This window comes from Marmota marmota, unplaced genomic scaffold (assembly GCF_001458135.2).
Source record: "Marmota marmota marmota unplaced genomic scaffold, marMar, whole genome shotgun sequence".
In the NCBI taxonomy this organism is placed as follows: Eukaryota; Metazoa; Chordata; class Mammalia; order Rodentia; family Sciuridae; genus Marmota; species Marmota marmota.
Window position 1 is genome coordinate 23,536,489 of NW_025999990.1, and position 23,402 is coordinate 23,559,890.

The 23,402-nt window shown below is 34.9% G+C and overlaps 1 protein-coding gene across 2 annotated transcripts; it reads left to right on the forward strand.

Moving 5' to 3' along the window:
* Nucleotides 1-12,429: 12,429 nt before the first annotated feature.
* Nucleotides 12,430-22,747, forward strand: Syt4 (synaptotagmin 4). 2 transcript variants are annotated; one of them, XM_048806304.1, is made up of 4 exons: nt 12,430-12,744; nt 15,719-16,533; nt 18,289-18,406; nt 19,948-22,747. In XM_048806304.1, exons 1-4 carry the CDS (start codon nt 12,711-12,713, stop codon nt 20,253-20,255), a joined length of 1,275 nt encoding a protein of 424 aa, XP_048662261.1. In that variant the 5' UTR covers nt 12,430-12,710; the 3' UTR covers nt 20,256-22,747. The 2 variants fall into 2 exon arrangements, with proteins under 2 accessions (XP_048662261.1, XP_015337728.1); XM_015482242.2 differs by having other exon boundaries at nt 12,434-12,744; nt 18,286-18,406.
* Nucleotides 22,748-23,402: the final 655 nt, after the last annotated feature.

Sequence of the window (23,402 nt, forward strand, 5' to 3'; positions counted from 1 at the left end):
CCTGACTAAGTCCAGGAAATACTCCTTGGGATGGCCAAAAGGCAGGAAACAGGTGAGCTGAAGGGGGAAGGCCAGGATGGAGCAACCCAGGTGGCATTAATTAACAACTTTTCAACTCAATGTAGGGAGGGACCATTCCTGGGACAGGTTACCTTAGCAACAGTTTGCAGCAGGGGCAAGTTGTCTTGACAAGGTGGAGGAGGAGCTCAGAAGGAAGTTCAATCCCTCAGGGGGCAGTCTTCAACTTCCTGGACTCATTCAAATTTGTCTCCTTTATCTGACCCGACTCAATTTACCTATCTATGTTGACTGCCTGTTTAATTCTGGCTTCACTACTGCAAGTAAAGGTGATGGCCGCAATAGCACAGGTAACTGAAGGTAGCAATAGAGATTTCTGAAGGTGGATGCAACCTCTTTCAGAGATGGGGCTGAAAGAGTAGGCCTTACACTGGTTTTGGGGTGCCTCTTCAGAGATGCAACTGGGAATGGACCTTGAGCCTACCCTGGGCCTGGGCTCCCACACAAGTCAGCAGGTGCGGTCCTGGGCCTGAATCTGAATTTAAATGTGATGGCCTAATTAATCTGGTGGAGGAAATTTCAAGGCAGGACAGTATTCATGCATTGGTATGGATATTGCTTGCAGCTTTTAGCCAGGTTTACTGGGAGAAGAAAGCAGAGCAGAATAATTTTAAAATCTTGCAGTTATGCCCTAAAAGTGCATGTTAAACTGGGGATAAGGAAGTTGTAGTTATTGAAGAGATTGCATCACTTAGAGATGCTAATTACAGAGATAACAGGAAAGATGCCTTCAGGGCTTCTCAGGCATTGACAAGACCACACTCATTGCAGGCTTAAGGGTATAGAATTAAAAATTTATTTGAGAAGAGATCATGGGGGTATGATGCTTGCATGGGAGTGGGGGGCGGGGTCTAGGAACTTGCTTTTCTGTGCTCAGCCACCCAGACACCCAGAAGCTGTAGCAGCTATCGTCCTAGGAGATGCCTAACTACTGCTTCAACTGATGGCAGACCTTTGCTTGATTCACATGGTATTGGTTCTGCAAGAATGCAGGATGTCCAAGTTAGGGGATCATGGAGGATTCCACCAAGTTTTAAAAGGAAAGGCTGGGTAGCCAGACAGAGAGCAGCAGACTCAGAATCCTGTAGATAACTCCTGAGAGGGTAATACATGAAGCTGTGAAAGTAAAGACAAGGCTACAACGGAAACCCCTGGAAATAAGAAATGCCAGTAATGTGGACTGTCTGTCAAGGATATACTGCCTGAGGAGAAAATCAGGCCAAGACACAGGCCATGAGTACTGAAAACTACAAGGCCAAAGGGTTGTGGTGCCCAAGCCTTTTGAGCTCACGTCTCCCTTCTAAGTGCCCCAGTAACTCAACATGAAGGTTCATGACTTATTTGCCTAGTTGAGTTTTATCTTATTTTGGTTTCTTCCCTTCTTTCCATGCCCTATTCCTCCCTTTTGAAATGGGAATATTTACTCTGTGTGTATATGTAATTTGCTTTTGATTTTCATGGTGCTTATAGCCAACACTTTGCTTTGAGTCTCAGATGAGACTTTGAACTTGGTCATTTGGGCAAGGCAGGAACTATCAAGACTCTGGGGATTCTTGGAGATGGACTAAATGCATTTTATCCTGTGAGACAGAGAGGAGATTTGGGGGACCTGAGGCAGAATGTTATGTTCATGTGTAAGACAATTCACAAGTGTCCAGAGGTGAAATGATTAGGTTATAAAAGCTATAAATAATTCATCCAAACTTGAATGGACTAACTGGGTGGTCACTGTAGGCAAGTGGAGTGTAGCCAGAGGGCCACTGAGGGCTTGTTCTGGAAGAGTTGATCTTTCCTTTGGACCTCTTTCCTCTGCTTCCAGACCACTATAAATAGAGAGGCACTCATCCAACCTGCCCTTCTGCCATGATTCTGCTTCATCTTGACCCTAGAACAATGGAGTGAGTGAATCATAGACTGAATCTCTGAAGCAGTGAAACTAAATAAATGTTTCCTCCTCTAAATTATCCTTTTCAGATATTTTGGTTATGATGACAAAAACCTAACACACACACACACACACACACACAATTTTTGTATTCAAAAGACATTCTTTTTTTTAATCTTCGTTGCCTCTCTCTAAAGCTTCCTCTCTCCATTCCTTCTTTCTCTCTTGTCTTTCCCTTCTTTTTTATCTTTTTTTTTATCCCCCTTCCTTCCTAGCTCCCTCTCTTTTCCTTCCTTCTCTCCTATCTGAGATCTCTGTCTCACTTTCCTTCTTCTGTAATCTTGTTATCTTGCTACTACTTCCAATGTTTTACCATTTCCTCCTCCTTCTCCTCCTTTATCTCCTCTCTCTCTCTCTCTCTCTCTCTCTCTCTCTCTCACTTTCTTTAGGCCCATAGTATATATCCTGGATATTGGCAACAATTAAGTCACATGACAACTAAAATTTCTTACAAGTAGACATCATTGGCTATATTGACAGTCATGGTGGCACATCAAATGGGCTAAGTGTGATTGAATGCCAAAAAGTAATAAGTAGGTTATAGTTCAATTAGAAAAGAACACTAAGAAGAAAATCAGGCCAAGACACAGGACATGAGTAATGCAAACTACAAGGCCAAAGGTTTGGGGGTGTGGTTCAGTCATAGATCATTTTCCTATTGTGCACAAGGCACTGGATTAAATCCTCAGCACAACATAAAAACAAAATAAATGTATTGTGTCCACCTACAACTAAAAAGAAAAAAAACTGATTTTTTTATTTAAATTTTTTTTATTAAAAACTGATTTCAGTAAAGGATGAAAGAGATTAGGAAAATGTACAAAACAGATTAAATAAACTTCAGTAATATGTAACAAATATTATGCACTATCACCTAAAATTATAACATTTTAATAGTTGCAATTTGATTCACTAATCTCTCATAACTTTTCCTCTCTCTTGACTCTGAAGGCCTTCTTAGGCATAAAATAATTCTGTAAAATAAACTTTTCATTTTCTTCTTTTTTTTCCTACTTGACACTATTAAATTAATAGAGATGATCTGAAAAGAGACAAAACAGTATAATCATTAAATGATTTTAGAGGCTCAGGTAGGGCGACAGTTGATTTTCTTTCTTCCTTAACCTCCTGGTGTATGAATAAAAGCATTTGACTGAATTTATAGATGTAAGCCTTCAAAATGCACATCTCCTCTGGAGAAGGCACAACAGGATTTTATCCCAGGGTGTAGTATAAACAACTGTTACAAGATTTTCAACTGAGGGTAGGCATGGGTTTGTAAAGGAACAGATGAAAAAGTTAAGCAGGTAACACCAATTTTATAAAGAAGTGAGTGTTATAGTTAACAAAATTCATGTAAAGTGAAGGTGAGTAAATCAAAGGCATATTTCAGGGATTATTTTGGAGGGAGAATAAGGGCATCTTCATTGCTATGTGTGGACTTTTGGCATAGGAAGTAGTACCAAATGCAGAGTGGGTTCAACAATTTGAAGATTGGGGCTATTAGCTCTGGGGTAGATAACTAATGTTCAGCATTAACTCACTGAAAGCCAAATCAGGGGTCATCGAAATTTTATACCTTCTCATCTATACCACAAAAATCTGAGACTTCATAATGATTCCAGTTTCCTCAACTTTTCTCCTAACTGTGTTATATACATAATCAAACTCTTCACATGCCATGAAACTTCTTGGATTTTCAGGTGAAATATATATTACTTTTTATCTTATTACATTTCACTTGGTAATGTTGAGACCATGGAAAAGAAGATCTGAAAATGCATATTCATCTTATGTGGAAGTACAAAAATTTCTCATTTTACTATAGAGTTTCTTTATGTAATCTTTATGCTGTGCTGATTCTTACTTCTTTCTATCCTCCCACTAGACATCTATTTTTATAACATTGATACCTGGATAAGATACAGCTCAGAGGGAAAAATGTTAAAAAGGGAAGTACAGACCATCAATTCTGAAATAGGATTCAAAATCTATGGACAGCTGAAAGTAATCATTGTTCAGAAAATATCTTTCTGAAGAAAAAAGCTAACCTATGCACATTTCATCTTCAATTTGATTTATTTTTTTTCTTTTATACAACCCTTTGCCACTCATATTCTTCTTCCTTATAGCCACCTATCTTAATATATGTTTGCATGTCCTTAAAAGTATATTAAATCTTCTAAAATATTCAGCAATTACACATACAAAGTGTTTGGTGAAATTTGTTTGACATAACATACATAAAGGAATCTGCATAAGTTATAACTGAATGACTCAATAAATCATAAATAAACCTCTTTACTAACTGCTGCTCTAATAAAGATATAGAATATTGACACCTCAGAAAACTATTAGGTGCTCTACCTCACTTACCGCTCTCAAGTATGTATAATTGCCTTATGACTTCTATCAACATTGACTAATTGTTCTTGTTTTTTGACATTTGAACCAGCAGATTCAATGTGGATTTTGCTTGGTCTTTTTCCTCTATTTAATTATGTTTCTGAAGTATTATTGCATATAACAGTATTTTATTCTTTTCGATTTCCATATACTATTCTACTATATACACCTACTTAGCCAATCTAGTATTCATAGAAAAACTAAATTACATTCAATTTGGCAACAGTAAATTATAATATTGTGAACATTTCTGTACATATATACAGTCTTCAATTTAGAACTTTAGCAAAGAGTTGAACTGCAGGGCCATCAAATATGTCTATTTTCTGCTTTAATAGACACTGGAAAATATTTTTTCACAATATCCATACTAATATAAACACTCAAAAGCCAGTGAATAAGACCTCTTGTTAATCAATTGTTATTAAAACCTGGTTTTCCAACCGTTCCCAAAGTCTTGTAGTGGGAGTGAGTTCCCACCCCTTGCGATGGTTTTAATTTGCTGTTCTCCAACACTACTAACACTGAGCTCCTTTTGAATGATAATTCACCACTGAGATATTATTTTCTCTTAGTGAAGTGTCTCTGTCAGGCCTTTTGCCCCATTTTTAACGTGGATATTAATGTTTTTTAGGCCTTGTTTTTCCTTAAGCTTAAGTCAAATTTGTTAATTTGCTGAGATATTCTCTATCTGTACTGATTTTTGCTTGATTCTTCTATGAGTTGTGTGAAAAATAGGATAACATTTCTTATTGAGGTAGATACATCCATTTCTCATATACATAATTAACTTTGGTTTAATATATTGTGAAGCTATGTTAGTGAACACACTGTTTTTAAGATTTTGGTTTTAGTCATTAAACTATGACGTTCCATGTGGGTTTTCTTTAATTCTAATAGGAGTTAGGGCTTTTTGAATAAACGAGTTGTTATTTTTTGTTGATTTGGAAAGTCATTTACTCTTCAAATATTGCTTTTACCTTGCTTTCTTTCCCTCACCATTTATCATATACCACACATCTCATAAGCTCTTTTTCAAATTATCCCTACTTTTCCAGTTCTGTCCTTTGGTCTTCATACTATCTATTCATCCTTATCCTTATCCTTCTTTCTCCTCCTCCTCCTCCTCCTTCTTCACTGACCCTCTCAACTATTTTATTTAATCATCTGTTTATCACATCCATCTGTTTCTTGACTTCTTATAACTGCATAATGGGGTCTTCTAACTTCTAATTGTTTAATCAGTAACTCCATCTTATAACCTCTATTACCAAAATATTAGGGTCAGTTATCAATATCATTGATTTATGACCTTGGTTCAATTTTGGGTATTTTGTGACCCAATACTGGACATTGTGTATAAAAATCTAAGGCAGCTTGGTTGGTATTCTGTTCTTTGGATTGAGTTCAAATATCTTCCAGCACCCTGCCTTTGGGCTGGGGGATACATCACATTTATCTATTCAGGGACTAAGCTAAATGAAGCCTAGTTATGTTCCTATGAGTATCATTCTACTGCTGATCTTCCTTTTCTCCTTGATGTAGTTCTTCATTTGCTCCAACTAGTGTCTATGGTGATTGCTAAGAATCCTTCCATTGATGACTAATAAGTCATAACTTTTGTATCCTCAGCTCCATGAGTCAGCTGAAACCATCATTTTGCTTTTTTTTTTTTTTTTTTTTGTGTGTGTGTGTGTGTGTCTCTTCCAAGCTTCTAAACTTGCTTGCAAAATTGAACTTAGCATTTCTTGGGTGTAAAGTGACCCAGGACAAGAACTATTTCTTCATATCTTCTTCCTTTCCAGTATCCCAGTCCCCCTCCCTGCAGAGGTATTCCCTAACTCTAGTACTTCCTTCTCTAGTCCTGTGAGATAGCTTAAAAATCTGTGTTTTTGCTTCTCAACTTTTTTTTTGGCTCGATTTCTCAGTTTCTTTTCACCTTTAAGAATAATAAAGTTCTCTGAGAAGAAAAACAATGTAAAAATGTTAACTCACCTCTCTGTTCTTTGTTTTGTATCTCCATGCAGGAAGCTTTAGTTGCCTCATCAATTTATAAATGCAGTAAAACAAACTTTCAAATACAGATTTATGTGACTTTTCTAATTATTCTTGGAAGCCTTCTACAAATTAATCCATTAAAATCTGAAGAAAAACCTGCATATGTTCTTTACTGTTAAGAGTTATATAGTGGTATTTTTTGGTGAATGTGTTTATTTTGCACAAATGATATTTTCCTGTAATTCTAATTCTACTTAAGAAAACATGTCACATATATACAATGGATATGTGACAACAGATGAAAGTATCATTTGCAAAAACATGGGGGAGCTGGACGTGATGATTTTTTTTAAGTGAAATAAGCTAGTCATAGAAAAACAAATACCACGTGGTTTCACTTATATGTAGAACAATTTTTTTTAAAAAAGATGATTCCATAGAAGTTGAGAATGAAATGATCATTACCAGAAGCTGGGAAGAGTAGGAGGAAAGGGAGCAATGAGGAAAGGTTGTTCAATGAGCACTAAGTTGCTATTAGATTGGAATAAGATGTTGTGGTGTGTTTTTACACAGTAAGGTGATTGTTGGTAACAATAATACATTTTAAAAAGCTATAAGAAAGATGTTTCAATGTTTTCATCATAAAGAAATGATATATATTTGAGGATATAGATGTTTAACATCATTTAAGCATTTCACAAGGTTTACATGTTATCAAAACAAATGAGACTTGCACAATTTTATATTTTTAGGTATGAGTTAAAATATTTTTTTAATTTACTTTTAAATTAAAAGTACTTAATTCGTTTTTTAACATAAAATTTTATAAAATATCATATTTTGGACTATATATATATATATATGTACATATATATGATATGCATACATTTTACATACATATATAGTCTTTTGATATATATAATAATGATATAATATATAATGCTAAGTTCTCTCTCCCTCCCTCTTTCTCTCTCTCTACATATGTATATATATTTATATATATATATATATATATATATATATATATAGTCTTTTGCTTTTAACTATTAAATTCTAGTATTTTATTAATTTTGTATTGTGATGGAAATCTTTATTTTGCCTTTAACTCTGCTACCACAACAATTTTGCTGTGTATAATATCCTATGTGCTACCTCCTGTCTCATATAAGGACTTCTCTGTTTTGTATATGTAATGACATGGGAATTGCTGATTTACTGGACACACATATATACTTATTTATTTACTTCTTTCAATGTTTTTTTTTAATATACTATCTTTGAAATCTTTGAAAATCATGATTTCTTGATATAAGGTTCATATCATTTAGTATACAATTACATATCTCATATTGTAATATTATATCTTCTCACTTTTTCTTAAAGTTTATAGTATTCCTACTTAAAATATTTGAGGAATTTTTCTCTATTCTCTAAAAGTTTTTATGCTTAGAAAAGTATTCAATTTTTACAGTTTGGAAGAAGAAAAGAAAAAAAAATCAGTGTAACTGCTTCACTCCAGATAAATGGTCCAAAGCTGAAATTAAGGTGATCTTCAAGTGGCTAGAAGAATAATATCTCTATTCAGGTATTATATATTTTTAGAATTTCTCTTAATTACTTATTACAGTTTTACTTTATGAATTTGATTTTAAGTTATTTGACACATAAGTCTTAAAAACTGTTGGCTATTTTATTTTTAGTGCATACATTTACAATACAAAACTACATATTTAATTCCTTTTGATATTTTCTTCTTTACTTTCTAACTTTAATTTTTTTCATTTCTATTTTTTAGGAACCTTTAAATTTTGGGTCATTTTCATTTAAGCACTTTTGCTGTGAGTAAACACATATCTAAACTACTTTTCAACCCAATATATAACTCATTACTTTGGAGTTTAAAAAATTTTTATGGTACCTTAGATGATTAAATTTTTAGTTACTTTATCTGTTTGAGTATTTTTTCTGTATTCCATTTATCATAATTTTAACTTTATTCCTGTTTTGTTATTGCAATTTTATTTTATGATATATATTATCCTGTGATTTATTGTACTGTCATCCTTGTTAATATTACAAATATTCACATTTTGAAAATAAATATTAACAAAAAATAAAATATTTGTTCAATCTCCAGTACCTAAGATGGAAAATTTTATATATTTTTACTATTTCTCCACTTGCCATCATACATAAAATATATCTTTATTTTATTGTTTATGGAAGATAAACAGAAGTATCATTTAGGAACATATTGAATGAGGGATGCAAGTGTGTTATGAGGCACAGCAAGAAACATTTTTGGGGTAAACTGAAAGAGGGTAGTCTCATAGAATGGTCCTAGTCTAGTTTGTTGCTGAGATGCCAATATTTAAGAATTAGAAAAGTTGACTTAAAGGCTCCATCTGCAAAATGGGCCAGAGCCCTGTGGAATATTGAGGGTTTCATATTAGTGATGGTTTGGGCTTATCTTTTTGGGGTAATTGTGGGTATAAAGATAAAGAATGTGTCAAGCTGGTAAAAGATTTTAGTAGAGATATTGCTATAAGAATTTCAATCAGAAGAAATGTGTTTGTATAAGTCAGAAACTTCCACAGCATAAATGAAACTTCAACTGATTCTTTTTTTTAAGAGAAAGAGAGGAGAGAGAGAGAGAGAGAGAGAGAGAGAGAGAGATTTAATATTTATTTTTCAGTTTTTGGTGGACACAACATCTTTTATTTTATTTTTATGTGGTGCTGAGGATCGAACCCAGCGCCCCGCACAGGCCAGGCAAGCGCATTACCACTTGAGCCACATCTCCAGCCCTCAACTGATTCTTAAAGGAAAGAGAAGTTGTAATAGATAAATGCAATGGAAGAATGCAAGTTGTGCACAAGAACATTATGTGTCCACAGTCATGAAGACAGGGTCAATATGAACAGATTGAACTTTATAAACCTGGTGGTTGTCAACTAGCATTGACCAGTCTTTCTAGAAAAATACCATGCCAAAGACATAGTTGCAATTGTTATCTACCTTTTTTTTTTTCTTTTTTCTGAATCTGGAAGAAAACTGTCAATTTTTCCTCAGGTCATGAAGTGCCAAGAAGGATCATTTATATAATTTTGATCAATATAAATTCCTCTCTTCCATCCCTTAGCAAAAATTTGGAAGAAGTACACATTTGATAAGTATGCATTGAAAGAAAGATGACAGGAAAGTAAAGGTTTCATTCAGCATGCCTTAAAAGCACATAACACATGCTGAATATGTTGAAGAAAACAAATGTAGAAATGGTGGATAGTAAAGGAATTTCTGTAATGCCATCTGGAAAAGCATGTGTCATACAGGATTTCAACTTGAATATGCTTGTAATATAAATCTAATCCACCAGCATTGGAGTCAATGTTCTCAATAGGATGATATGGAACATTGAAACAATTATCCATTTTCCATTATCAGATACTTCTATCTACTCTACCCACATGCCAGTAAAATGCTTTTGTAGTTCTTATCTCTGAGCATTATTAAAGATCACTGAAGATCTCTAAAACATTTTCAAAACCTTTTGAAAATTCTTTTGTTTAATGGAAAGTTCTAAATGCACACACCAAATAATGTTTTTAAGAAGCTAATGCTGAAAATACAGCTAAGCTATAAAATTAATGAACTATATAAGATAAACTTTATGAATCAATCTACATACTAAATCAAACAACATGAACTAAATGAATAAAATAAAAATGTATGTGATGAGTTATCAAGAGTCTTTAAATTCAACTGTATTTCTTAAAATTAAATTGAATTCTAGAGTTTTGTGAATTGTTTCTCAAAATTTATGCATATATTTGCAATTAGGGGAAAAAGTAGGTAAAAATGGAACCACTTTAGCAATGAAAGAATCATCCTGAAGTAAACACTGCCGCCTTTACAGAGCAGTCTGTGGTTCCCAGGGCAGGAACTTGTGTGAGGCTGTGTGTTTTGGGTGGTGAAAAAGCAGTTACCTAGCAACAACCCCTCCTCCCAAGTCTGCTTCCAGTCAGATTGAACACGTCAGTGAATTGATTATGGGTTTGCTAGATGGAAAAAGAACAATGCCATAATGTGGTAGGGTATGATTCTCAATCATAAGAAACTTTCAGGTTTTTCTCTCTGAGGGGCACACTCCTCACCTGGTACTGCTAGAAGCTTGTCTAAAGAAATAGGATACAACTAATGTGCTCATCATCAAAAGAAAATGAGAAAATTTCAGATACTTTAATTAATAACATTTATTTTCAGTTTGCTTATAAAGCAAGCAATGAAATAGTTACTACAAGAGCATTGGCTCTGGGCAAGAGGTAATGTTATCACAATGTGTCCTCAGAAATGAAACAGCATAAGATAGGTTTAGGTTCTGAAGAAATAGTTTAAACAATCTAGACAGGTTTTCTACAGCATTTAACCATCTGAAGGTATAATCAATGACATACTAATTTATATATAACATACACATAATATACTTATGTTTATAACAAATGAGCTGAACCATATGTTAGCAATAACTTAGCTAGAAAACATACACTTTAATAAAGCTCACACTAGATATTTGGTTTGCCTGTGATGCATATCACAAATAAATGCCAACCTCTCTTTCATCTAATGGATGTTTATTCCCAGGGAGCATTCTTCCAGGTTGATGCATAACTGAGAAAATAGGTAATCTGAATGAAATGGAATGATAAGGACTATCACAAACCCTGCTGAAGTAAAAATTAAATACAGCAAATTAGTGTGTGTTTTCATTGCATGAAGATGTAAGGTTTTAAAAAAATCTGTTAGAAGAATGCTAAAATGCCAAGTGTGTGGGAGCAAGTTAGAAAGGGAAAGAAAAGAGACTTTGGTTTATAAAATTTTCCATGATGCAAAGGACTGAAGCCAATATCTCCCCAGACACAGTGCTGACGCTCAGGGCCGCTGCTTGCCAATGTGCAGGAAACTGTCATTTGTACAGTAGCTTTCTGAGACTTCCCAGGCATCCCCTCCTTTCTCATCCCAGCACACACTGAATGTCATTTGTTCACTGAGTTCCAGAGCAAAGTAATTCTTTGTAAGAAAATAAGTGACAGTTGGACTCATAGCCCAAGTTAGCTCCTTTTGAAAATTGCTAAAGTTTAGTTTTTAAAAGGCACATTTTTCAGATACAAATTAATCACTATGTCACACCATATTGTTTTCTAATTCTTTCTTCCCAAGAATATCATCAGTTCAGAAAAAAAAAAACATCTCATTTCCTGTGAAAATAACAATAATAAATATTATTTCAGATTTTTGTTAAATTTTTGTAATTATTTTGCACAGACCTTTTAGAAGTCAGGGCTTTTAACCATAAACGTCATTTCAGAAGCAGTCTTATTATATGCAAAAGTCATATCTGAGAGTGAGTCTGATTACAGAATGGATTATGCCCATCTGTTCCTAAGTATTTTAGCTGGTCAAATGTAAAGGGAAGATCAGAAGGACTAACAGCATCAGCAAAATGTTTAGACTAATAATTCCATTAGAATATAAGAAATGGTAGTGGGAAAACAGTTATTTTATTTCAAATGGATCAATTTGTTGTGAATTTTACCCCAACTGTAGAGAGTATCATGTATGTGTGTCAGAGAAATTTGGGAAGCAAGAAAATATATTCTTATATTTTACGATGGGTGGTTTGATGCAGAATGTTCTCTCTTCTTACTCTTTCATTTAATTGCCTCTGTGCATCAGATTATTCTGATAACTCAGAGACACATTTCTATTCGTCTAAGTGATCAGAAGATCTTTATATTCGGAACTGACAAGAATCAGTTTCAGGACGTATCTCCGTGTTGCCTGTGAGCCCCCGCAGAATAGCAAAGCTAATATCTAGTCGTCCAACAGTTAAAATAATTGATGAGTGTGCGCTGAATCCTCCAGAGAGGAGGGAGGAAGCAAGAAGGAGGGCGAGGAGGAGAGGCTGGAAGGGAGGAGGGGATGGGGGGCAGGTGCTGATTTCAGCCCTGTAGCGTCAGGATTGCGTCAATTCGGGTTTCAGCCACGTCTGGAGTCTCAGAGACGAGCTTTTCAGAAGAGCCAAAACAGGAACAGGGGTGGCAAATCATTGTGCGAGGGCGAGTGGACCTCCCTCTTCGCCTCCTCCCTGCTCCAGGCGCGGGTCCCCTGGGCTCTGCGCCGCTGTTCTCAGCACTCGGGAAAGCCGCCTCTTCAGATCCAGGCAAGTCCATCTAGCCAGGGAGTTTTCCGTTCAGCACCTCGGACAGAGCACGCAGCAAAAAAAATGGCTCCGATTGCTACCAGCCGGGAAGAATTTGGTAAGCAAGTTACTCAACTTATTCCTTGAATACTCCGGGGTGGGCAATGTCTTCCACCCGCCAATGGATGTTGAATGGAGATTTTTAGGTAGTGAATTGGAAAGGAAAATGAAGTCAGCAAATGGTTAACCGTGGCTTATTTCTATGATTTCTCCCCCCCTTTTTTTTTCATATCTATCTCCTTAAAATTGCCTTCAGTTAGGGTGATTCTACCTTCCAGAAGTTCCTGAATGTTCAGGTAGCTCTAAAAACTGCAGCATGCATTGGTGGGAAGGAAAAAAAAAGGAGTCTGTTGTTCGTATGCTCTTTTCATTTATCTTGTAGGCGATTTTTATTTGCAGGCAAATCTGTATTTTATTAGGAGGAGCCAAATATGCCTGTGGTTACATAAGAGTTTGATCTGGTATAAAACAACTTGCAGATTGAGGGCCTGACATGTACGTTTTATTACAGAATGTTCCCTAATTTTCTCTGCTATCTGTTCTTCTATCCTTGGAATATGTTATTAGTGCAAGACAGAATCCTATGACAGTAGGATTACAGGGACTTTCAAAACCAACTGGCTCAGCCTATTCCATTTTACTGGTGAGATAACTAAAGCCAGAGAGATGTGGGAAGTGTTTCCAGTTGCACACTTAGCTAAAATCTGCTCGAAACTTGAATTGGGGCTCTTGTTTGAGATTTTAGTTTTCTTTTTTTCCTGTACCAAATTTTTGGCCCCATAGATCTTCTCTGTTTCAGTCAACTTAATTATATCTATTTCTTAGAATAAACACATAGTGTTTTATATCTAATTATATTCCAAAAGCAAGAGATCAGAATTTTACTTACTTTACAAGTTTTTTCTTTTCTTTTCTTTTCTTTCTTTCTTTCTTTCTTTCTTTCTTTCTTTCTTTCTTTCTTCTTTTTTAGTTTTCAATCAGGGAATTTTGTAGAAGTTTGAGTGAGTGATATCTATATATAAGTGGTGATTGTTATTAAACTGAGTGAAATGATTACAATCTTTGCTCTCAAAAGCTTAAGATATTATCAAAAGAGAATGCACTGAGTCCATGATATCTTGAATATTTTTCATTTGGTGTATTAAATAGACAATTTTTGAAGTACATAAATGATTTTTTCAGTCATTCATTTAACTGATTGAGGAGTGTGTGTGTGTGTATGTGTGTGTGTGTGTTTTGTGTATATATTGTGATATGTATACACAAGTTTTGACCTGAAAAATCAGAAAATTTCTAATTTTGAGGCATTTTCAGGGACTGTGGAAGTGAAACATGTCCTAGCATGGGCTATCAGTCTACTTAGAATCATTTTCAGTTGCTTTTATTGTTCACCTGACATTGGCTGAAGAATTGCCTCAGTTCATGACTTTGCTTTTACTCCCTGGTCTTAAGAGTATTAATGTCCAAGAGTGGGGGGCTTTGTTTTTTTTTTCCCATAAAGACTTGAATAGAAGGGAAAACTCAAAAGCGGATACTAAGTTAAGCTGATTATCTTTAGTTCTTGCCTCTTTCTTCCCAGCTTTCTGTTTTTTTTTTCCTTCTTCTCTTATTTGGTGAATCCAGAGATTTATTCGAGCTTTACATAATTCAATTTCTTAACACAATCAAGATACAGAAATTTCTATTGCTCCTGTTTTATTTGCTTTTTAAATTTTAGATACTTATTTATCTCATCTTCCCCAATCTTTTATTCTTTGAGTTTAGTTTTGCAATTATAAAGTAGGTAGGCAGAATATTTTTGGGGGTGGGGAAGGTGAATAACAAAAGATTGGTCTTCTTGGGATTAAACAAGTCTTAACCCATTCCTGACTGAGACTTTTCAATCCATCATTCCCTATTTGAAGTAAAATATGTACTTGAAGTAAAGTGAATGTATAATATGCTACATTAGTTACATTCACTTTGATTGTATGAAACATTGACTCAATTAGTATACTCTGTCCAGATGTAGCAGTACTGCTTTTACTTAAACAACATTCCTAATGATTTGAGAAATATGCTTACATATGAAATATGATAAGCTTCATGCACAATCCATATCACCTAAGGACAGTGATTTAATGTGCCCTCATTCAAGGAAATAATGTCAATTTCAATTTGATTACCACTTTCATGTGAAAATATCATAGGAAAAATATTTTTTATGAATAAAATTGAACTCTATCAATACTCACTCTTTTCATTACATGTTAAGGAAAGATGATTCATCTAAAACTTCTGTTTTAATCCTATTTAAATTAATTTGTACTTTGGATAATTTAGTGTTTGCATACAAGTGGGTTGCAGCATTACAGATTTTATAAAATAAGATCTTATTCCTTTTCTTTTTTTGTTCTTTTTTTCCCATTAATAAATGATCATCCTTTTGATTACTGTTCCATAATTAAGGTGAAAATTTTTAGTGAGTTTGTGGCAATGGCAGATAATGTTTCACCATTTTAAAAAATTGTGTGAACCACTGAGACCCTAATATTTTCTACTTGAATTCTGGAAAAAGAAGTATAAAATAAAATACAAAATTTCTTAGCATTTGAAGAATGTCCATCTAGTGTTCCATAGTCAATAAGAATTGATGCTTTTGGAAAGTTTCAAAATGTCAATGAAAAGATAATGGAATCAGTACTGACCCATCGTGGTGGAGTTGACTCATATTATCTGAGAAAACAAAGATAAGGCAATGTTATTAAGCACAGAGCCCCCATATCTGGCCCAGGCTCAGATTCATCTTCTCATTTTAAAAGCTACTGAAGCAAAGGAGTTTTTAGCACACTGTTTTTTCCCTGTGTGTCACACAGGGAATGTGTTTATGTCTGAAGTTTATGTGAACTGGGTATAACTTATACCCAGAACAGCTGGAAAGGAATTCAATCTGTCCAACCTGCAGCAATCGCCAGCTCTGCTATGCTTTCCCAATAGGCTTATATCTCCATTCTGCTCCTTTAATATATGTTATTGGTCACTTGATTTTTCAGATGAAATCCCCACAGTGGTGGGGATCTTCAGTGCATTCGGACTCGTCTTCACTGTCTCTCTCTTTGCATGGATCTGCTGTCAGAGAAAATCATCCAAGTCTAACAAGACTCCTCCATACAAGTTTGTTCATGTGCTTAAAGGAGTCGATATTTATCCTGAAAACCTAAATAGCAAAAAGAAGTTTGGAGGAGATGACAAGAATGATGTAAAGAATAAGCCAGCTGTGCCAAAGAATTCATTGCATCTTGATCTTGAGAAGAGAGATCTTAATGGCAATTTCCCGAAAACAAACCTCAAAGTGGGCAGCCCTTCTGATCCAGAGAATGTGACCCCGAAGCTCTTATTAGAAGGAGAAAAAGAGGCAGTTTCCCCCGATAGCTTAAAATCCAGCACATCCCTCACTTCAGAAGAGAAGCAAGAAAAGCTGGGAACCCTCTTCTTCTCCCTAGAGTACAACTTTGAGAAGAAGGCATTCGTGGTGAACATCAAGGAGGCCCGGGGCTTGCCAGCCATGGATGAGCAGTCTATGACCTCTGACCCGTACATCAAAATGACCATCCTCCCCGAGAAGAAGCATAAAGTGAAAACCAGAGTGCTGAGGAAGACCTTGGATCCAGCTTTTGATGAGACCTTCACATTCTATGGCATCCCCTACACCCAAATCCAAGAGCTGGCCTTGCACTTCACAATCTTGAGTTTTGACAGGTTTTCAAGAGATGATATCATTGGAGAAGTCCTTATTCCTCTCTCAGGATTTGAATTATCTGATGGGAAAATGTTAATGAACAGAGAGATCATCAAAAGAAATGTTAGGGTAATACAATTTGAGTCCTTATTCATAAACAACCTTTAATGTAGGTTTTTAAGGAATCTTCACTAAAATGATGTTTATACATATCATCCTTACCATGTTTAATTATTGTTCATTATAGTCAAATAGATAGCAAGAGAACAGAGAAAATGCAAGTAAATTTAACCCACATCTGAAATATTCAAAATAGTTTAATGGTATAAATAAATAGTTTTCCTTTATGAGTACTTAAATATCATCTATATACATTTTTGTTGATTTCTACTGTAAGTACTGTGCCAAATATTGTTACTTTGAAACTCATATGGCTACTTCTTAATCCTAACTAAGTTAACAAAGTTGTTTCAAGGTCAGCATAATTGAATTTGAAACTGAAATTGAAATTGAAAATCAAATCAATTCTATCTAAGGATTTGGAATTCATATTGACTTTTTATGGAATTGCTTTTCAAGGAGGAGACATCACATCACACTGAATAATAAATGCCCATCTCTATGTAGTATAACAGGAAATGAGTTACTCTGTCTCTGTAGTTATACTACTTTGGGAGTTCTGGGATTAGGAAAAGATATACTTCAGTTAAACACAATTTATCTTATTTCTATTTTAAATACAGAAATCAACTGATACTAATAGTGGTATTTCAGGATAACATGTTTATGATGTTAGGATTTCAAAAATTTAGTAAATGTACTAATTTAACTAATTTCAATTCTTTAAAAAAAAATTAGTATTTTAGTGCCCAAACAACTTCAGAATTTATTCTGACCAACTCCACCTCCTTTTATTTGTTGAAATTAATGTAAATAAAGGTTCAGAGATTATATAAATTTATTTGAGTCAGCCACCTGTTCATTGGCACAGTGGAGTTAACAATCTGTCTCCATTTCTCTTAGAGTGTTATTCATACAGCTGCCCCATGTCAGCTTTTGTTTAAATACATTGCTGTTTTAAAATGCTGCCCCAGCCATCATTTGGCTGTAACTAAGTCCCAAATCAGCATTTTGCTACTTTCAGTTAAAATTTGGAGTTTGAGTTCTTGGTCCTATTACATTATTTCTTTAAGTACAAATTAAATCTAAGAAGTGTACAAAGAAGGACTCTATGGCAGTGTCCAAAAACATTGTATTAAAAATCCTGAGTCACTTCAAGACTTAAATTCAATTTATTTCTTAGATTAAATAGAGAGTTAAAGGTAAGGAAGAGGAAAAGACTTTTAACTCCATCACCTCTCTGAGACAGGAGAATGGTGGGAGTCAGAATAATGCTCACTTGATCTGAATTCAAATTCTGACAATATCAGTGCTAATGAATTTGAAATCAAATCAAACTTGTGCCATCAGATCCTACATACACCCATTCAAAAGATTAGGTAATCATAGTAACTTTAATAACTTAAAACAGTGTAGGTGTCAATAAAACAAAAACAAAAAATACATATCTTTCTGTTAAGTATAATGTAAATATCCTTTAAAACATTTGTAAAGAAATGGGCGTGGCCAATTCTATGTTAGCTTGCTGTAGTACCTAAAAAGACCACAAGATGGCAAGCAATGGTTTTTAGGCCATGGTGGCACTGCACAAAAGTTTTTAGTTACTCCTAGATTCCTTAGCACATGATAATAAAAATAAATATCAACATTACATTTAAATAATCATGCTATTATATTGCCATAAAATTTTGATTAAAAAAACAAACATTAAAACTAAGAAAATTATGTTAAAATATTTATGCTGCCCTTCTCTTTGTTCAGAAGTCTTCAGGACGGGGTGAGCTACTGATCTCCCTCTGCTATCAGTCTACTACAAATACTCTCACTGTGGTTGTTTTAAAAGCTCGACACCTTCCTAAATCTGACGTTTCTGGACTTTCAGGTAAGAATGTGTCTGAAATATTTAGGTTCAGTCTAAAAGTGGGTATACATTAAATAAAATAGCTACCAACTAACTCTAGCCTCTGATTTTGATTTACTTTTATTCATAATCATAAGTTATAGGATTGTTTCACTTTTTCTCATTTTTTGAAATACTGTGACCTAATGCTACCAGCAATAAGGAGAAACATACATAGAACTAACACCAGGCCAGTACCTGCTAAATACCTAGTTGAATGGTGTTGAAATCAAAAACCACTGATAAGTGGAAAAGTGAGGGACCATTACCAAAAGCACACAATTAGAAATATTATTAGGGTTCAGGAGAAGTGTTTTTAATTTCAGTATTTTTAATAAGCCCATTTAACCTATACTTTTATTATTTGATTACTTTTTAAATGTTTTAAGAATTAGCTTTTAGTCTTATTACTAATTTCACAAAACAAAACAAAACCCCAAACTCTTTTGCATAGCAGGATGAAAAAGAACATGAACTATGGATTAAAAAAATCTAAATTCAAATATTGATCCTTCAATTTCTTAAGCTAGTATCCTTGAACATATTTCTTAAACCTAGTAAAAATTGGAGATAATAATACCTTGGGAAGCATCGTAAAACACAGAAACGTATAGTCTACTAAGAAACATCTAGACAGCCATGGTGGCACAAGCCTGTAATCCCAGTGGCTCAAGATGCTGTGGCAGGAAGATTATGAGTTCAAAGTAGCCTCAGGAATAGTGAGGCACTAAGCAACTCAGTGAGACCTTGTCTCTAAATACAAAATAGGGCTGGGGATGTGGCTCGGTGGTTGAGTCGCCGTATCCTTGGTTTCACCCAAAAATAAGTAAATAAAAAAGAATCATCTAATTTTAATATTATCCTTGTTGCTGTTGTTATTATTTGATGCTGTAAGTTAAAATGTGGTCCTAAAATTTCAGTCAGGGAGCTAAAGTTAAATCAGGTGCAACAATAAAAATGTTAAAGATGATTAAATATGTGGTCAAGTAACATGATCCTAAAATTCACACACTAAGGATGGCAGGGCAAAAGTCACTAAAGGGCAACAGAAAGAAAATACAGCAAGTGATTAAAGAACCACAGAAAAGTTAAAGCCAGTAATATTCCTCATTTCAAATACCCATTCAACAGAAAGTTAGCCCAAATTCAGATGTAGATGTCCCAAATCATACAGGTTTCTAAAGTTGGATGTTGTGTAATATTTTTTTTCCCTTCTATCTCATTTTCCAGAATGAGTTATTAGCAATCAGAATGTCCCTAATAGAACATTCTTCTTTCTGCCCTCTTATGTTATCCTTTTTTTTCTGCCATTGCAATTCCTTTTCTAATCTCCAGTCTAGAATTGCTTTTTCATTTTCAGTTTTGTTAATAAGAATAAAGTCACACTTCATTCACACTTTCTTTGTTCTTACTCATTTCATTGTAAAGACCTTGGTGTGCTGGGATCTCGGAAAGCTCCATTACTTTGCAGTCAGTTCTGCATCTGAGCTTTGCTCTGTAATACCTGTTGTGTACCTTTGCAGATCCCTATGTCAAAGTGAACCTGTACCATGCCAAAAAGAGAATCTCCAAAAAGAAGACTCATGTGAAGAAATGCACCCCCAACGCAGTATTCAATGAACTGTTTGTCTTTGATATTCCTTGTGAGGGTCTTGAAGAAATAAGTGTTGAATTTCTGGTTTTGGATTCTGAAAGGGGGTCCCGAAATGAGGTGATTGGGCGGTTGGTCCTAGGTGCAACGGCTGAAGGAACCGGTGGGGAGCACTGGAAGGAGATCTGTGACTTCCCCAGGAGACAAATTGCCAAGTGGCACATGCTCTGTGATGGTTAGCGTCCTAGCCATGAGTTGGAACTTAAGGGTTTTTACTAGGCAAGGAGAAATTTTTTTTTTCTTATATGTGATTGTAAGCTTGTGCACAACAAGCCACCTTTTGTTGGTAAGAAATGGATTGAATTAGTAGACCAGAAAGTAACTGTAAATGTGCATCATGATAATTTCCCCCTTTAGTAGCAAAGTTGGATAAATTTTCATAAGATATTTGATTTCCCCTGCAGGTTGTCAGTGACATAAATAGGGATGGTCAATCCTGTTGTGAACACTGCACTACAATCCTAGTCATGGTTTGGATCTAGAGGGTGATGATTCATTACAATGTCACTGAAAGTCCAGGTGATTTTTTAAGTTTTAAAACTGAAAATCATGCCTTCGCTTATGAAAATTCATCCGTTTCTTCAAGTTGGGGAAATGAAATTTTATTTAAATCCAAAGATATTAAAGACATGTTTTCTAGTTTCTATTAATTATGTCAAACGCAAATGGTTGTCCTGCATATCAAAGTATCTGGTCATTTCTCTTTGGTTTGTAAGTATTTGATACAATTTTATCTTAAAAGAAATAACAGGTTCATTTCCAAAGGACAATGAACAACCTGAGAAGTTATTTTATCAAAGGGCTGAGTTGAGAACACTGTGGCTGAAATATGATTTTTTTTTTCGCTTCTTTAAGGTTACATGTGAGTCAAAATGTAAAATAGAATCTCACATAAGAACCACAGCCTTGAATTATTCACTGCCTGTCACAAGCCTCAGTGTGACCTAAGAAACCCCTGTTTACCTTTGTGAAATCGTCAAATTAGCTAGTGGATAAAGAGATAAGATTCAGGTAGAGATTCAACTAGAAACATGGTTTTCTTGTAGGAGATATGTACAGTATGCAAATGTACTCTCAAGGCCATCCTTTGTACCCAAGTGGGCATGGTCCCCTGAGTGTTGGCTTAATTCATTCTCCCCCAGAAAGGATTAAGCTATTTGAAAAGGGAAGGAAATGAAGGGAAGGAAACAAAGGGGAGAGAAGAAGGAACGGTGAGGATTGGGTGGAAGGAAAGAAGGAAGAAAAACGGACTGTGAAGTTTTATACATTGCCAGATTGAAACTAACAAATCAAGTAACAAGTCGAAAAAAATATAGAGTAAGCCTGACATAATTTACATGTTCACAAAATATACTTAGGCTGTCAAATTAGCAAAACAAAGTGTGCTTTTCACTATGTTTTCTAGGCTCCTAGGTCTTGAGCTGTTGTCTGTAAAGCAGTTTAGAGACTTGTGTCTTGTACCATTTTCCAGTGCCAGGGTTCTGAAATGCACTCAAAACCTGTTAGAGGAAAGCAGAGCCCTGCGATTATCTGGAAAGAATTCACTGGAGGGTAATGTCACAATATTTGAGTTTTTATAGACGTATGAGTGAAACTCGGGTACGGCTGAATTATTAAATATGCAAGTTAGAAATAAAGTCTACTGGAAAATTTACACTTGGAGTCAGGTTTTGTGTCAGTACTTTAACAGTTTTTGAGAATGTGTTTGATATTCCAGTGTTTGTAAATTCTATGAACATGCATTTTCCTAACAACTTCTACATGCTTTTTATGACAATGCCTAATGTAAAGAAAATGTATTACATTCTGTACGTGCAAAGATCGAAAATCAACCACTTTTTGTGCTTTAAGATGACTTTGAGACTAAAAATGAACATTCCCCAGCCATGGTCTTCATTCCATATGAAGTCATTCCACAGCATCTTGGTCTCCTCAGCTTTTCTGTGAAAGCAACATGAACTTCAGACAGTGTGGAGCTTGGGGAAGCCAAATGGCCTTTTTAATGTATGAATGTTCGGTATCATGGGCCATGGAATATGAGGTATTTTGGAGCTCTGAAAAGTTGTGAGGAGTCAATTTCCAGTATCCTACACAGCAGCCAATGGTAACACCAGCCTTCAGTATGATTATTGGAAGAGGGCTTTTTTCTTTTTCTTTTTTTTAAGTGGAACAACAATGAATGAACAATTGAAATTACAATGGATGATTTGTAAATAGTTTTTAGTTTTTAAAATTTAAAGTGTTTTAGAATGTGAAAAGTTGAGTGAAACTATTTACAACGGGTAATAAAAGAAAGAAGAAAAGCAAGAAAGGAATCCAAACAGGCAGGGAGATATGTGATCTCATCATTTTTGAAAATTGTACTGTTTTATAATGTATTACAATATCAATGTGAATATCTTGAATTCTGTTACAAATCCTGCACTGTATTAAACATGTAAATTAATCGTTTGTCTGATTAGCCAATCTAACCACCCTCATGGGGAGGTATCCATGTTTGAAGAACTGTGTAACTCAGTAACTGACTTGTTCTGATGTTGTAGCTCAATAGAAGTGATTTGGAAGAAAGCATGGTTCACAAGATGGTGTCTGTTCTTTTGTGCCAGCTCTGTATGATGTTCGTAAGACCATGTTTGTAAGACATGAATAAACTGCTGCTTTTGCCCAACCCATTTCAACTCAGACTTTCTGCCAATGGACTCTGAAGTGAACCTTTTCTTACTGTTACATGAGCTTTCAAGCTTCTTTAATAGGTCACCTGTGATACTTTAGGGAAATTTAGGGACCAAGCAACAAATCTTCCATATACTTTTATTTTGCTTAATGCTTATTACAATCATATGGAACAAATATAATCATACCTAAAATAAACAAATGCACGATATGATGCCTCATGCCTGGCAATTTTGGAGGCTGAGGCAGGTGTATCACAGGTTTGAGGCCAGCCTCAGCAACTTAGATAGGTCCTGTCTCTAAGTTAAAAAAAAAAAAAAATTAAAAGGTGAGGGTGCTGGGGATGTAATGCAGTAGTAGAGCATCCCTGAGTTCAATCCCCAGAAATGCAGTGAGTGGATGAATAAAAAAATAAGAAATGACTTGTACATGAACTTAAACAATAGTCTTATTTTATTTTATTTATTTATTTTTTTTTAATATTTATTTATTTATTTTTAGTTTTCGGCGGACACAACATCTTTGTTTTATGTGGTGCTGAGGATCGAACCCGGGCCGCACGCATGCCAGGCAAGCGCGCTACCGCTTGAGCCACATCCCCAGCCCCAATAGTTTTATTTTAAATAGTAAAACATGGGAATCAACTCCAATGTT